Source organism: Perissodus microlepis, chromosome 1 (assembly GCF_051167445.1).
Source record: "Perissodus microlepis isolate ML-2025 ecotype Zambia chromosome 1, ASM5116744v1, whole genome shotgun sequence".
NCBI lineage: Eukaryota > Metazoa > Chordata > Actinopteri > Cichliformes > Cichlidae > Perissodus > Perissodus microlepis.
This window is the reverse complement of record NC_140461.1, coordinates 8923131-8936989: the sequence shown is the minus strand read 5'-3', so window position 1 is coordinate 8936989 and position 13859 is coordinate 8923131. Positions and strand designations below refer to the sequence as shown.

General features: G+C 42.5%; 1 protein-coding gene across 2 annotated transcripts in view; it reads right to left on the bottom strand.

The window, feature by feature from the left end:
* Nucleotides 1-772: 772 nt before the first annotated feature.
* The window catches only part of nkd1 (NKD inhibitor of WNT signaling pathway 1), a 32462-nt gene continuing 19375 nt past the window's right edge, over nt 773-13859 (bottom strand). For both annotated transcript variants that reach the window (XM_084929117.1, XM_084929124.1), the window contains 7 exons: nt 13588-13645; nt 9105-9208; nt 8884-8979; nt 7083-7230; nt 6143-6224; nt 5565-5692; nt 773-4799 (listed from right to left, as the gene is read on the bottom strand). In XM_084929117.1, the coding sequence (XP_084785243.1) occupies nt 4267-4799; nt 5565-5692; nt 6143-6224; nt 7083-7230; nt 8884-8979; nt 9105-9208; nt 13588-13645 (1149 nt within the window). In that variant the 3' untranslated portion in view covers nt 773-4266. The remainder of the gene's footprint in view (nt 4800-5564; nt 5693-6142; nt 6225-7082; nt 7231-8883; nt 8980-9104; nt 9209-13587; nt 13646-13859) is intronic.

The following is a 13859-nucleotide window of genomic DNA, read 5'->3' as shown; positions in this document are numbered from 1 at the left end:
ACTATAAGCAAGGAAACTGTAGAACCTAAAATTAGAGTAACATTAAATCATTCGACTATTTTCTTTTTGTACATGCTCATTATGGCGTCTTGGTAATATATACATTTTACCTTTTCTGAACATGGATGAAGGGCTGGTGATTATATTGTGCTTTTTCATTCTGATTGACCATTCAACACACTATTAGTCCAACCCTCATTCACCCAATTACACGCACACACTCTCATACAAGCTTTTTTTTTTTAAATCTAGCATCCACACTACTTCAGACACACTTTGATGGATATACTGGGGGTAACTCAGGGTTTAGTATTCTGACAATAGATATTTTGACATGCAGTTACCTTGAGGTCCAGTAATTTCCCCTAGGAGGTACACAGTCATGTAGATTGTATCTATAGGGATATTGATACAGTCTACAGTTCTTACAGTCTACAGAAATTGTGCATCACTATGGAGGAGGAAGAGTAGTAGCAATCTATATACACTGAAAAAAGAACAAAAAACCCATGATAACATATCTATACATCCCAACTGGTTTCTTATATTTCAATGCACAAAGTGTACATAAGACAAAGTGTAAAGTTTTTATGAGTGCTTAATGACTACTTAATGAAGACATTGCTATAGTTTCAACAGAATCTGACATGTAGTCAAAAAAAGAGGAAATTGACACAGCTTTCCATATTGATCTCTGATATTGTATGTCCTGTGCATAATTTTAAAAACATTAAACAGAAAATATTCTTAAGTAACTCCAGAAGTCATGCAGTTTAATAGGAACAGGTTCATACTTTAATAAAAGGGTATTTTCCCTTGGCACAGATCTGCTATCAAATAAATAAAGCAATTAATCAAATACAATCTAATATAAACTAAATGTCATGGAAATAGAAAAAAAACATTAGATGACCATGGAAGATGCGAGAAGACAGCTAGAGCTAAACAGGTTTACAGCAAACAGCAAGTGAAAGTGTATATCTCTGTGGGTGAACAGACAGATTTCCTTCCAGATAAGTGGAACGGTCACTGTGGATACTATGGGACAGCAGGAAAATGAAAAAACTTGACAGTTATTTAACTACAAAAAACCCTATCTTTATATATGATGCTGGTTTAACCTTTCTGCAGTCCAATATATACATCAGGTTAAAAACAGTGATGATACATAAATCTTATAAAGCAAATTACTGGTGCATTAGATACTACTGTGACTCAGAATACTGACAGTGACAATACATTTTGTTAGATTTTGAGGGACAGCTGAGGACTTGGCTGCTAAAAAAAGAAACAACAACAAAAAATCTGAGTTTTCTTCCTCACAAAATATAACTCCGTTACCTTGGTGTGATAAAAGAAACAATAGGGATAGCAACAGTGCTGGTTAGAGAGGGAGGTTGTAAGAACACAAGGTTTTCTTAGAGGTTGAGGTACGCTCCCTCAAAGAAAGTCTGCTCGACAAACTAGAAACGCAACTGCTTTCCCAACCCTTAACAAATGCTGTTGAGGCACACGCTATCAAGAACATTTGAGGTTTTTAGTGAAGGTTAGTCTATGAATGTGAAGCAGGGCATTAAAAAAATTCAAATGAAGAGAGAGCTCTGTGTGTTCAGTCAAACACTTTCAGGGTTAAAAGAAATTTTAAAAATTCCAACCTGGCTTTGGGTCTGACTCACTCAAATTCCTTCAGAAGCCCTCGTCCAGCATGACAAATGAGACCACCCTACAGTCGCCTGCTCACTGTCCATTACCACAGGAGAACCATTTTCACACTCGTATTTGGAAACTAGTATCTACAAACCTACAGCGCTGAGAGGGCTCCAGTAGAAATGACTTTTTATCTAGGAAAAACAGTAAGAGGTGAGAAAGCTAAGGCATGGAGCACAGCTGTGACCCCAGCCTGAAAATGAGGCCGTCATTGCCACCAGGTCCCACGAGATGGCCCGTCTGACCCGTGCTTCTGCTGAAGACAGGCTACAGCTGTGAGACAACACCACAGGGCTAAGAGCAAGACTGGCATACGCTGCATTCCTGTGTATTACAATCACACGCACACACCCTTACGACAAACTAAAACAATCAAACACAATCCTTTCAGTGTACTTCAAGTGGATGCATTATGGACAATTATGAGCCCTGGGGCCTGATTTGCAAAAGCCATATGGTGAAAACGCCCTTCCTCTGAATGTAGATTTCCATTGCACAAGGCACTTAAACACAGAAAACTACAGCTGCACAGGGGCAAGTTCTTTTCAGTGTGACACTGAAAAGTGCTTACCTAGAATTAAGGAAATCAACACCCTCATACCAGCAGCTAGTAGGTGACTGCTTCTGTCAGAGCTGAGATGGCACAGGTATGGTGATGCTAGTCCCCTCGAGCATCAGGGGACAATATGAATAGACAGTCCCCAGTGCTGGCAGGACAGCAGCAGTGAGCGGTGAATTATGGCTGCAGTGGAGACTGCAGGGCCCCATGTCATCCAGCACCAGAGGAATGAGACAGCTGAAAGAGCACCACAAACAGAGCCTTGTTGGCTGAGCGCTGAGGCCACATGGCGGGACGGTGAAAGACCTGCTGACAGCTGAGGGACAGGAAGATGCCATGGAAACAGAGGGAGAAGCCGTGCGACCCTGGGCAAGGATGACAAAGCTGCTACCAATTGGGGAAAGAACTAGACTTGGAAACAGAAAACCAGAGTGCGCAAAACTGTGGACAAATTCTGGGAGTGTGAATATGTGTCTCTGCTAATAGCCGAAACACAACACTTCGGAAATATTGCATGCATGCTCAGCAAAGCATTTTTGCTGCATAAATAATAAACTGTAAATAAGTCTTGTTAAAGGCCACACTGCACAGTGATGAATGAACACACCCACCTTGTGCTGGTAACAAGGTTTCAATTTATGCAAACATGCCACTAAAGCTATGTGATTTATCTCTAACATTTTAAATATTTAAATAAAGAAAGAGCTTCTTGGAGCGCATCGAGATCTTTACACCAGATATATTCTAAAAGCTAACTGCTGTCTGAAAAAAATCACAGGACATAACATAAAATAACATAACACTGGCAACTCAGTTTTGCTTGTGTCAGGAGTTGGAGCTTCTGAACAGCACTGTTGAGGGTTGGGATTTTAGTCACTTGCCATAATTACAGGTTACATTTGGGTGAGAGTTGAAAGTCAGTGTGAAGGAGTGTGTGACACTGGATCACTAACAGAGTTTGATAGAAAAAATGAGGCTGCTAGTGGTCTTAATAAAAATGCAGTTGTGAAGGAAAACACAGAGCTTCAGATAGTGAATACAAAGATATCACATTATCAATAAAGCTTATAAAATTGACAACAATATTTACTTTATGTACAGCAAATGTTAGTTAATAAATGTAAGGAGCTATTCAACATTTCAGTACTGCAGATTGTGACAAAAATGTTTAAGTACATTGAAAATAACCTCTGAATACTTAGTCAAAGTCACCTTTACAACAACAATTAGGATAAAATTAGAGGTAGCAGCGGATTTAGGATCGCTCTTCTTTTTCACTTTAGAACATTTCAACACTTTCCTTCCCATTTTTGCTGACGGGGCGTTGTATGCTTAAATCAGAATCTTCATAATCATCTCTACAGCCTACATTAAATACTCACACACAAACGAGTGCACTTCAAGTGGTTTTCAGCAGACAGCGGTGTTGTGACACTCAGACACGCACACGCAGACCCTTGTTTACCCATGCATTCACACAAAATTTTGCTCTCACACACACACTGCACCCTGCTCTGCAATCACTTAAATTCCTTCATATGTTTTCATCTTAATGTCACTCTTCCTCTTGTCCCTCTTTTCCTTGAAAACCTTTTGGCTTAGTGGTCTGGAAGGATTGTGGTGCTGGTTTGGAGTTGTACAGTTCATCCAGTAGAGGATCAGAGAACCAGGGCGAGAGGAACAAGTGAGCAGCTCCTCTTTGCTTCCTCTCAACCGCCCACCCTCAAGCTCCTTAGTCTTATATTACTGTACTGTGGCCTCCTGCTGCATACCCAACCTTCTCTATGTTTGGCAACCTCTTTAATAATACTGATTAACAACATGTCAGTATGTGCACCCGTCCCATGATCCTCCTCTCCACCTCAATGTCTATCAGCATGCCACTACATGGGTAACTGCCCAGAGTTTTAGGAGGGAGCAGCCTGCACTCTGTGTCTGCTGACCGGGATGGGTTTTGTGGCCTTACAGGAGTGCTGAGCTGTTCCAGGCAGGATGGAAATTCAGGACTGGTAAAAATGGTGGTAGTGGTGATGGTGTTCATGGTGATGGTGATGCTCATGCCGCTGCACAACTTGCGCCAGACCCCCCTCATAGAGCAGCACGCTAGGTAGGTCCCTCACCTGCTCCTTCTCCACCACTGGCCCAGGTGCTGGTAGAGGGCCTAAGGCTCGGTAGCCCTGGCTCTCTTTGGACCGTTGCTTGTGTTTGCGGTACGGAGCTGTAGACTGATGAGGAGGAGTCTGACTGGGTAGAGCTGGAGGAGGGGGAATACCTCGGCTCCTCATCACTCTGCCATTGATCTGCACAGGAGGTGTACGGCTGTGTGTCTTTGGAGAACGGAGGGCATGTTTCCCTGAGTCTTGGCCTCGCAGCCGGGCAGAGTGGAGGTTGTCTGGAGCAACGGTGTCCACAACAGTCTGTAAGCGGCGGTGATGGGGATGGGAGTGACCATTTTCTGGTTCATGGGAGCGAGAACGAGTCTGGTTAGATGACCTGGCCTGAGGCTCTGCTTTAGTCATCTCTGCAGCGGGGGCTGTGAAGGAGAGACAAAAATGTTTATTTTAAACAACTGCAAACAACTAAAAACTATGATGAGGTCACAGAACTGACATTCAAAGTGAAGTGGGCCCTTTAAATTCAGTAATAAAATCAGAGAAAATGGAGCAACTCAATGACCGAGTGGTTAGAAAGCATATTGTGTGGCAGAGAATGGTATAACCTCCCAGTCTGTGGCATCTCATTCCACTGCTCTCTTTACCCAAATTTTCCATCTATTCCAACTCTGCTATCTTAACAATGGCAAATGGCAAAAGAAGAATTTGATAAAACTAAAGTGAACCACAGTGTAAAAAATGCTGTGTGACCAGCTTTCTAATAAATTTTGACTTAAGGTTTGACAGTAGGATTCTGGCAGCCACGTGTCAGGTTCTTTCTCCATGCAGATAACCCTGAAACAACTTGACAGAGAGCAGATCTCTGTTAGCACTTTCCTGACAGAGCTAACATTAAAATAATCACATGTCATCGCTAACCATCAGATCAAGGCTGTTGCTCATTACACCTAATACTTCACTTAACAACAGCCCACTCTGTTGATGGGCTTTAGCCTTGAACACTTGATGTATTGTGCTTGCCTGAGCCCAGATGTTTGTACTGGCGAGGAGCGCAGTGGGCTGCTACTTCCATCTAATGGCTCCAAGCAGGTGCCGCAGTAATGAGGGCCCCTGGATGCAGCTTCAAAGGGCCACCGTCTGAATTTCTCCCTCCCCTCCCCTTCCACTGGCCCCTGTCCACTCACCGGCTCCGAAGCGGGACGTGTAGTTTTCGATGCCTGCCAGGTCCAAGTAGTGGTTCCTGCGTTCCAGGTTCTCATCCACACAGTGGCGCTGGCAGCCAGGCTGGGTGTGGTGGTCACTGTGGTGGCGCCTGTGGACACAAGCGGCACCGCTCATTAGGTAGCAGTTTGGGCCACTGAGGTTCACTATGGTAATGTTTGGAGAAAGTAAAACAAGTGTTCCTTATGATCAGCCTGTGGCACGGTAATTGTTAGAGAAGTGAGATTGTGATAGGAAAATCACTGGTTTGAATGTCAACTGGGAGTACTTGAACAGCACAGAGAGTGAAGTGTCTCTGCTGTTTATTCTTCCTCATTGCAATGCACTGGGCACAGCTAATTAGAGAGTAAAGGAATATTACAGAACCCATGTAAGAAGTCCTCCTAAAACAAACTTTGCCCCTAGACGTGTTTTGTAGGAATGTTTCTACTTTTAGATTGAAAAATCAGTGGCACGAGTCTTAACATGCTGCTTATTCATATACAACTGTATACACTACAACCAGCAGACACTGAGACACGTACAAGAGAGATGGGTTTACCTTAGGAGCGCTCGAGACTTCTTCTCTGCACTCTTGGGGTCTTCAATGCACTTGTCATTTTTCTCTCTTGGGTGGGGTAAGTCTGAGTATGTGTGAAAGACAGGAGGCTATTATCAAAGAGAGCAACACAGAGCTGCCACACACACACACACGCACCCAAGCACGAACGACAACAGTCACACAAGCCTCAGAAGAAAGCAACCTTTGTTTTGGGGTTTTACTTTGAAGATCTATAGAAAAGGAAAAACAACAGTGCTTCATTTATTCTATTTTCAACTCCCAGTCTTTTATAAGGCGTGGAATAAAAAAAAAAACATGCAGACTTCAGAAATAGTTTATTAAGGACGTGAGATCTGATGCGGTTTGAAATTAGCATGAAGTCAACCAGCAATCTTTTCAAAGCATGCTCTGCCTCAATCTCTTGACAGATATTTATAGCCGAAACAATAGGACGCAAACACACAGGAATATATACTTTTTGAGATATTTCTCCCTGACGACTTGTTTACCAAGTCGTCAGTGAGAAAAGTTAAGTTGAACGCAGCTATATTTTCCCAGCAGCTCTGAGAAGGGGGGACGAAGAGAGGGGGAGCAGGGGGGAAAAAAGGGAACTTTGGAGAAAAGAAAAATGGCTGTGGTTATCAAAAGGACTCAGCACATCTCTTAAGGTTTCTTTCAGAGTATTTGAAGGCGCTGAGGGAGGGGGCTCTCTCTTGGCTCTGTCACTCCCCCCATCATTAAAAATGAACCCCATTGAGTGGGAGAGATGGAGCGACGCCGAAACTGCAAGGAACAAAGCGCTGACAGGCCTGAAGAAGCCGCCTTTCTGCATGACAACAAACACATGTCTGGATGAGCTGACAGCATGCAACACAAGGGGGACCCCGAAATGCCCTCTCTTCTCCGCTGCTCCCACCCACTGCGTTAATGCGAGCTTTACCTGTGGCACCCTGCGTGCAGCTCCTCCACCGCTGGCTGGAGTCAGGAGCCACAGAGAGCTTGACACGTAATGTCTTGCTGCTGCCAGGAGAATGGTTGACTGAAGCGTCTACAACCTCGTAGATGGTGTGCAGCAGGCTGGTGATATCCTGCAGGAAACAGAAGATGAGAATTTGTTAAATTGGAGAGGGTTTTTTTAATCTTTCATTAATTAAATTTCAATCTTGCAGATTCTTAGTCACACTGGTACAAAGAGAGAAGGAAATGGAACATGGGAGAGTATTCTTATGCCGACACTCTGAATCCAAGAATCTTAAGCTTTAAGCATTTAGACCATGCATAATAAATATCATGCTAGCGAAGAATTTACAGAAGTGTCTTAGACAACAGTGAACAGAGAAACTGACATCAGTTACTTCTGCTTTCCAAGAGAAGCGATCACGTTGGGTGTAAAGACAAGTTATAAATTCATAAAAACAAATGTCTTGTCAGTGGCACGGAAGCCTGTCAGGCCTGATATGAGTTGTATTAAGCTGTGAGCGCTGCACTTTCTATATTTGTTAAATTTGTTGAAGATACATCTACAGTAGCGGCAACATCTAGGCATAGTAACACATACAAACAAGGATCAGATAAATACTATGCTGAAAACTGTTTATACAAACTAATAACTTTTGTTGTCAATACTGTGAAATGAAAAAAGTTCACATAGCAGTAAGCTGAGTGACCACACATTGTAACATAGTTCTAGCTCTTGTGGCTCGTTAATCGGTATATTTTGCACTGAACTAATGACTCCCGCTTAAGTATCAGGAACTATGATGGATTCTTTCCTAGGTACAGAAGTAAAATGTCCAGACTCGTATCATGTGCTGCATCTCAGATGTCTTTAGGAAGTAAGAGGGCTTCACTATAACTGCTAAGAATCAAGACCGAACCACACAAGACTGCAAAAGCATGGTTTTTACTCACTATACCACTATGACTCATAAAAAGGACTATTATAAATTCTACAGGGATCAGTTCCACATACTGGTTTCAGACACAGACAAAATGTAAAAAATTTCAATTAAAATAAAATAAAAGCTTCCCGTGTCATTTTTGGGTTTCCTTTTCTTTTTATTTGCGTGAATGGATTACAAAAAAGAGAGAGAGAGAGAGAGAGAGAGAGAGAGAGAGAGAGAGAGAGAGAGAGAGAGAGAGAGAGAGCTGGAGAAGAAAGCTTTTCTTTCCCCCCTCCAAGCCGCTGTCTCATGAGCCGTGGAGCCACAGGCAATGCCAAAAAAGCTGCACAGCCAACCACACAGAGGACAGCTCCAGTCTCTTTGCGCTGTTTCAAGTTGTTCTCAAAAAACACGGGCCTTTCTCGATGTTCTCTCAGATGTGTACCAGGCAGACGCAAGCCACAAGGTGCCTCACAGGAGCGGAAGCACATACCTTTGCTGGATTCAGTTCTTACAAGTAAGACTGGGTTAGAGGCTTTTTCTATCCATGCTTCCCTTTCGGGTGTGGTGATACCAAAAAGAGGTGAACAGGGAAGTTATTGATTTTTATTCCAACCTAAGGTGGGACATGATTCAGGATAAGCAAACTGCCGGCCAGGCTTTTTCTGTGCAAATCTCTTTAATGTGTGAAACATGCAGGAGAATAAACAAATACGGATTTCACGTTTCAAGGATTTCAATTTAAATTTAGTGCATGTTTTTGGCAGTTATTTGGATGTATTCACTGTCTTATTATCACGTCTTCTTTTATTTATTCATTAGGCAATTAAAGGCTTTTCCACTGAAGCAGACGATTACCTCTCGCGTAACTTTGCCGCTGTTGTCAAAGTCGTAGAGGGTGAAGGTCCACTCCTGCCTGTTATCCTCCTCCACAGACACAGCGCACTCCAACTCCTGAAACAGCCCAGCATTGAATCAGTACCATACACTGTGTGAGTGTGTATTTGTGTGTCCTGCTATTGCCCTAGTTTCATCCAGAGGGGGAAGTAATAAATGTCCTGTTTTGTGTTGACACTCACTTCAAACTGGAGCTGTTTCTGTGGCCCTGCGGGAGATTGGCTGTCCCTCTCCTGCATCTTCTCCTCCACACAGCAGCTGTCTGTCTTCTCCGGGGGTAAAGCCACTGCAATGGCACACACACAGACACACACAAAGATAAAAGAGAGAGCCTGAGGATGGCAGCATTGGGTGCAGCCACAACCTGAGGATATGTCGTCGCAATCAAGTGCGCCTTGTAAGCTCTGACTTCCGAGTTTGGCAGCCACAATTAAGACATGTCATCCATTCCAGCGCTCCTGGATGTAAAAACACAGCCAAACTCAACCGTTTTTGCCTTACAGTTTTTATCATTAAATTGTATTTTTATTTATTTGATCCCAGTTATATATTTTGCAAGCAGAACAGCACTTTGATGAGCTTAGGAACAACTTGCAAATTAGGTTGGATTTTTTGTTTGGTTGGGTTTTTTTTTTCACTGGGCTGCTGAGGTGCACTGAAGTTGTAGGTTTTATTTACACTGTTTTTGATCATGCTCAAAGGCTGCAGAAAATCAAAGCACAGTTTGGTTCTCACAGTTCAAAAATGCTTTTTGGAACATTTCATGTTAGCAATCAGAGCAAACTGATCCATGACAGTGTGGGGTCAAGTCCCTACAGCGATAAAAAAAAAACAAGGATGTGATTCTTGTTTTTTAAAAGACATTTAAAGGAGCCTCTACCAGAAACTGAAAAAACACTTTTGTATTTTTCTGCATGAAGTTAGGCAAAGAGTTCATTACTTCATCATTCCATTGAGCAGAAGTACTACAGAATCAAAACAATAAAATCAAGGATGGGAGATGAAACGTTGAAACTGTGACAGCCCTAATTCTCTGGTGGCAAAAGCTCTTCCATCATCCACACACATAGTAATAGTTTTAAGCCGTTAGCTACAATATATTGCATATCATCTCAGTGGGTTCACCCTGAGAGGGGATGTTAAACATGAAACTGAATGGCATAACATGCCTAAAACATGATAGAATATGGCAACCAGCATTTGAATATAAATGGTGGAAGTGACAGAGCTGAAGGTCTCCAAGAGGCCCCCGAGCCCAGCTCAGTGCAGCAGAGCTCACCATTTTATTGGAAAGATATATACCGTACATCACCATCCAGGCTCACAGTTAGACAGTCTGTGGAAAATGTGTCGCATACATTTTACCAATTAATATGACATCGTTATTCACCTCTTTACTGAACACAGAGTCACCTGGACAGGGTTCAAAGTAACAGTGTTGTGCTAATACAAACCACGAGACCTAAGCGTTCTTTCAACCCCAAATCAGTGAGCATAGGTAAGGCTATGTCCCGCTGTTTGATCAGAGGTGCTCAAAGTGAACACTGTGTGTGAAAGCAAATCTACCACTGATGTGAATGCATCTGCACTGGCTCCATGACTCTGCCTTTTGATGAATCAGTTGGCACAAATGTCTGTATAGAGTGCTTCAGGGATGATGTGTTTTTGTAGGCCAACCAGGAAGAAAGCATCGCCATGGTTACCTGGGAAAAAAATCCATTGAGATTTTTCAAAGATTTTTGGTTTACTGGAGAAAATTTGTTTATGATTTTAAACATATTCTCCTCAAGTTAATTCAGCTGTGACAGTTGTGACATTATATGCAATTACCAAAAGTCACAATGCAATATTAGCTTATGAACAAACAACATGACAACTTCAGCATCACCACCACCACTAATCTCTAATCTCATTTGGTGTGATGATGTTAAATGTCTCCAACAACGTGTTTAGTTTCGTTTAACCTTGTATTAGCAAAAGCCTTTTCTGGGATACATAAAAGCTCTGAAATTCACCAGTGGAGTATTTAAATAATCAAAGAGTTGTGTTAACCACTCTTTGTATGTTTTGGCATCTAAAGAAACATAAATTCATAAACCTTGACTTTGAAATGAGTGAAGTGGAAGTGCCTTTAAACATGAGGTCAAAGTTGAGGAAGGAGTTGTTGTTTTTTTACTCTATTACAAGGTTCAACTGTCGCTGTTCAGTTCAAAGTCTAACTTTCAGTGTTGCGTGTTAGCCCAGATCTAATGCAACCAAAATTGTCTTCTATGCTTTGAAATCAAGCATTTGTTTAGAACACAAGGCCACAGACACAAACAGTATGTAACTGAGAATCAGGAGGTGTACCAGTCAGGACCTTTACAACTCTATGAATTACCCAAACACATCATTACCTTATTCTCACAGATGTATTCAGCCGTAGCCCCTAGTACGTTTCACCTCTGGTCATTTAGGTTTCCCCTTCCACCATCCCCATCACCCAATCACAGCCACAAAGGCTGTATCCACCCATAAAGCCACACCCCTCACCCCCACCCTCCCCAAACCCCTCCCACCACACTTTGAAGTTCCATTCTCAAACCTTCTGGAAGAGGATCAGACCGGCTGTAAAACAGAATCACTAATTAATTAAGCCAAGTCAAATCTGAAACACTGTTTGTTTGTTCGCCAACAGAGCAGACACAACAGCCCAATTTCTTTCCTCCTGATCCAAAGCAGATCAAAGCAGACCTGTCTCATCCCTGGGTAGGGGAAAATGCCAGAAATGAAAGGCATCATCCCAGGGAGCTTTTACCAACTTTTTGGAGAGAAGCAGCATTTGGGGTCCTGCTGTTTGATCATAGGAGGTGCTCAAAGGGAACATTGTGTGCGAAGGCAAATCTGTTCCGAAGCAGGCTCAATATGGTGGTGAGATGCTTATCTCACGGCTAATGAAATGCCGGGAGGAGTAACAGTTATCTGTTATCACCCTCTGACCCCCCTCTGACCCCCTCCCAATCACAGACATAAGCCCACTCTTTATGAGTGAAGCTGCCGCTACGGGATTGGCTGCACATCAGATCTGAGGGGCAAGATGAGGGCAGTCGAGTCTGGCACCCTCCATGCCAAGGCCGTTCCAGTGACTGCACTACACTTGTGCATGCATACGCGTTACGCAAACACACACACACACGCAGAGAGCATCACAGGCAGGTTGGGAAAGCTGCCACACACTGTGAGCAATCACACTCAGTCGGCTTAGCTAAAATACTTTATTACACATAGCAGCCCCCCACTCCCTCCCCTATATGTACAGGCAGAACCAGCATGATTTTGGGAAGGCCTGGATGGGATGCTTCTTGTATTGAAAGGTAACTTTTCCTCCAGCAGTTTTGTGACCAGCTGTAATCGCTGTGTATCCAACACGTGAGCCAGATGTGAAAGGAGGTGATGATGGAAAGGACTGTTTCTCTTTTTCAACAAAAGGTTAAAGAGTATATTAAAAAGTTTGCAACGGTAGGTTTTCTTGAATCCTAGCAGTACAGATGTAAATAATCCTTAAGCTAATTTCATCACTGAGCTTTTTTTCCTCTTCTCAATTTTTGCTGCATGTTTTCTTTAACTTACTTCCTTAAGACAAAAGAAGCCCTTTCTCTTTGTTGTTCGTGCTGTCATTTCTTCTCTCTCTCTTCCCATTTTATCTGTACTCATCTTTGTGAAATCTATAGATACTGGATCTGATCAAACTAAATGGAGTTAATGCTATAAAACCTCCACAGCTACTTGTATTAGGGACCTAGTAGTCCATTTTTATGTGTACAAAAGGTCAATTTATTCAAGACTGAAAACAGACAACATGAACATATCAAATGCCTATAGAAATATTTTAACAATTCAAGCTATAATCAGCTTTGCCCAACCTGAGATCTAAGCAAGATCTGTAACTACTCTGTTTCTCAAACAAAAACAACATTTTTTAGAGGTCAGTACTATGTAGATATTGACACATAAACTATGAAATCTTTTATTAAGCTGTCTTGAACTGTGGCTATTAATCAAAGTGAATGAAGAGAGCAGCATACTCTAATTAGCAACATCTGTCTTGAAGGGAGGACAGGCTTGGCCCATACACAGTTTAGCCCAGTTGCTAAAAATCATTTCAAACTCCATTTATCAGTCACATTATCTCTTGTCTCTCTGCTATTATCCACTGAAGTGAAACTGAAGTAAAACGGAATTTTCTGACATGCCTCCAGATTCTGGCTTGGTCTCATTCGACCCTACATTTTTGCCTGCACCTCACGTCCAATCGTGTCTTTAAATGGGAGGGAGAGACTTTCTCCTCCCAGAGCTCTTAATCCAGGATCACATCACATCAGGGAAAAAACATGGGGGAATGGAGGCACTTTGCAGTGCACCGCTGGGGAGGGGCGGATGAGAGATGGAGGAGGTGAAAAGGCAGGAGGGAAAGTAAAAGGGACTTCATCAGCACATTGCTGGGGCTTAGAGAATGGGTGTGGAGCAGAGGAGGAAAGGATGAAGCACTGGATCAAAGAGCCACACAAATACCTGAAGTTCAATTCCAAATAGTGTTTTTGGGATAGGGTTTTTTTTTTCCATTCAACTGAAACAGTACTCCAACTAATTTCACCACAGAGAGGAAAAAGATTGGGAGAGACCTACCTTCTAAACGATAGTGTTCATTGCCAATCCCCTCAGCACATGCTTCATCCATGGAGTCCTGAGCAGAGAAAGAAAAAGACGCATATATCATTGTTTTAAGTCACATAAAGAAAAAGTCGTCATATTTTTGTCACATAAAAACAAACATCTTTAACGATGCAAATCCACACCACTGCTTTTCAACGCAGAGTGACATGGCCAAATCGAAATTACAGCTTTTATATATCTATATATGAACAAAGTTTGACAAGTGCGCGCTGAGCTTAAACAGC